Source organism: Penaeus japonicus, unplaced genomic scaffold (genome assembly GCF_977035675.1).
Source record: "Penaeus japonicus unplaced genomic scaffold, GWHDUDI00000001_assembly GWHDUDI00000008, whole genome shotgun sequence".
Taxonomy (NCBI): Eukaryota; Metazoa; Arthropoda; class Malacostraca; order Decapoda; family Penaeidae; genus Penaeus; species Penaeus japonicus.
In genome coordinates, this window is record NW_028234410.1 from 37,091,426 (window position 1) to 37,093,925 (window position 2,500).

At 49.2% G+C, this 2,500-nt stretch overlaps 1 protein-coding gene across 1 annotated transcript in view; it reads left to right on the plus strand.

Moving 5' to 3' along the window:
* The window catches only part of LOC122259428 (putative peptidoglycan muropeptide transporter SLC46), an 11,638-nt gene that overhangs the window by 7,720 nt on the left and 1,418 nt on the right, over positions 1-2,500 (plus strand). The window contains exons 4-7 of the mRNA XM_043026186.2: positions 576-719; positions 1,204-1,287; positions 1,700-1,856; positions 2,329-2,500. The exon at positions 2,329-2,500 is cut by the window's right edge and continues 1,418 nt beyond it. Coding sequence (XP_042882120.2) covers positions 576-719; positions 1,204-1,287; positions 1,700-1,856; positions 2,329-2,500 — 557 coding nt within the window. The remainder of the gene's footprint in view (positions 1-575; positions 720-1,203; positions 1,288-1,699; positions 1,857-2,328) is intronic.

A 2,500-nucleotide genomic window follows, 5' to 3' on the forward strand; every position in this document is an offset into this window, starting at 1 on the left:
CTACATTCTTCTCACCCACCCGTTTCACTTACCACATTATCTCCACCCATCCACTCGCGCTTTCCATACCTGTTATTTCGCACTCAATATGTTTCACATTCTTCCCACTCTAAACTCCTCCCACCTACTATCCTTACTTATTCACATTTCCCAGTCACCCTATTCGTACTGCCACACTCATCTAATTTGCACACCAAACTACCCCCCCCCCCCAGCTAATTCGCACAACCAAATTACTCCCAACTAATTTGCACACCAAACTACCCCCCAGCTAATTCGCACTACCAAACTACACCCAGATAAATCGCACAACCAAACTACTCCCCATCTAATTCGCACAACCAACCTACCCCCTCCCCCCCTCTAATTCGCACAACCAACCTAACCCCCCACCCCAGCTAATTCGCACAACCAACCTACCCCCACCCCACCCCCACCCCTCTAATTCACACAACCAAACTACCCGCATTCCCCCCACCCTACCCCACCCACCCTCTTCTAATTCGCACACACACCTTTCTTTCCTTACGCCCTAACCTCCCGGGCGCCCTCCCTGACGCGCATTTTTGTCCCAGGTTCTTTGGTCGCCGTGCCGCTCCTCTCCTCCGGTCTGGGTGTGTCGGATAACTACCTAGCCATCTTGGGAGCGACCGCCTCTGTGCTGGACTACATCTTGTACGGTCTCGTGTCGGAAAACGTGGCGGTTCTCGTCTGGGTTGGTGAGTACGAAGCTTCACTTTTTTTTTTCTTTTTTTTTTCTTTTTTTTTTTTCTTCTCTTCTCTCTCTCTCTCTCTCTCTCTCTCTCTCTCTCTCTCTCTCTCTCTCTCTCTCTCTCTCTCTCTCTCTCTCTCTCTCTCTCTCTCTCTCTCTACACGTGGGGTTGTACCTTTCGTAGAGAGAGAAAGATAGATAGATAAAGAGAGAGAGAGAGAGAGTGCGTGTGTGCGTGCGTGTGCGTGTGTGTGTACGTGTGCGTGTGCGTGTGTGTGTGCGTGTGCGTGTGCGTGTGTGTATAGACACATATAGAGAGAGGCATATCAACCATTAAACAAAACATAATATCCATACCAACAACATACATACCTAGAATTCCAACCACACAGTACATACGACACACAAGAACATCCCAAACGAAGAAGAATATTAGAAGAATATTCTCATTCGTCTAATTAATAACACGCCCTTTTTCTTCTTCCTCCCAGCTCCTGCCGCGGCGATCCTGGTCAACTCGTGTGTAATCGCCATCCGGTCGATGCTCTCGAAGTTTGTCATGGGAGATGAATTAGGTGAGGACATCTCTTGTTTTAGGCGGGGGGGATGCTGTGATCTCGCTCCTTTTGGAATGACTTGAGTGGAGGTCGCGTTTGTGTGTGTGTGTGTGTGTACGAAGGGGAGTGTGTGTGTGTGTGTGTGTGTGTGTGTGTGTGTGTGTGTGTGTGTGTGTGTGTGTGTGTGTGTGTGTACGAAGGGGAGTGTGTGTGTGTGTCTGTGTCTGTGTGTGTATGTAACAGTGTATCTATCTGTCTTACAAGATTTGGTTGTATATATATATATATGTGTGTGTGTGTGTGTGTGTGTGTGTGTGTGTGTGAGTGTGTTTGTATTTGCCATACATCTATCAATCTACAACAGGTATAGTCACTTATAATCACTATTTCACTACTTACTCTATCTCCCCCCTCCCCCCTCCCCCTCTAGGTAAAGTCTCAGCCGTCATGGGCGCTCTCGACGGTGTCATGCCCATGGTGAGCTTCTCCCTGTACACCGCAGTTTATCACGCGACGGTCCACGTTTTCCCCGGCGCGCAGTTCTTCTTCGGGGCCTCAGCCAACCTGCTCATGACTATCATCTTTATGTGAGTTTTTTTTTCTTTTTTTCTTTTTTTTTTGCCGCTTGGTGATACCCGGTGTGTTGTCTCTCTCGCTCTCGCTCTCTCTCTCCTTCTCTGTCTCGCGTTCGCTAGCTCGCTCTCTCTCTATTTATTGGTTCTGTTCTCTCTCTCTCTCTTTCTCTCTCTCTTTCTCTCTCTCTCTCTATATATATATATTTTTTTCTCACTATCTATCTCTTCTCTCTCTCTCTCTCTCTCTCTCTCTCTCTCTCTCTCTCTCTCTCTCTCTCTCTCTCTCTCTCTCTCTCTCTCTCTCTCTCTCTTCTCTCTCTCTCTCTCTCTCTCTCTCTCTCTCTCTCTCTCTCTCTCTCTCTCTCTCTCTCTCTCTCTCTCTCTCCTTCTCTCTATCTATCTCTTTCTCTTTTCCACTTGTCTTATCAACATTGAGAAGTGCAAACGAACCCCCTCTGCAACAGGCCTCTCTCCCCGTCCCCAGATTCATCATCGTGTTCACGACGAGCAAGAGCTACAGCATCAAGGACCTGCACTCGACGGAGAGCGAGGGCGCGGTCAAGCCGACGTCGCTGAGGTTCTTCAGCGAGCGCCTGAACCGCCACCTGCAGCCGGGCCGCGAGGTGAGCGACCCCGGCTCCCAGTGCACGGCCATG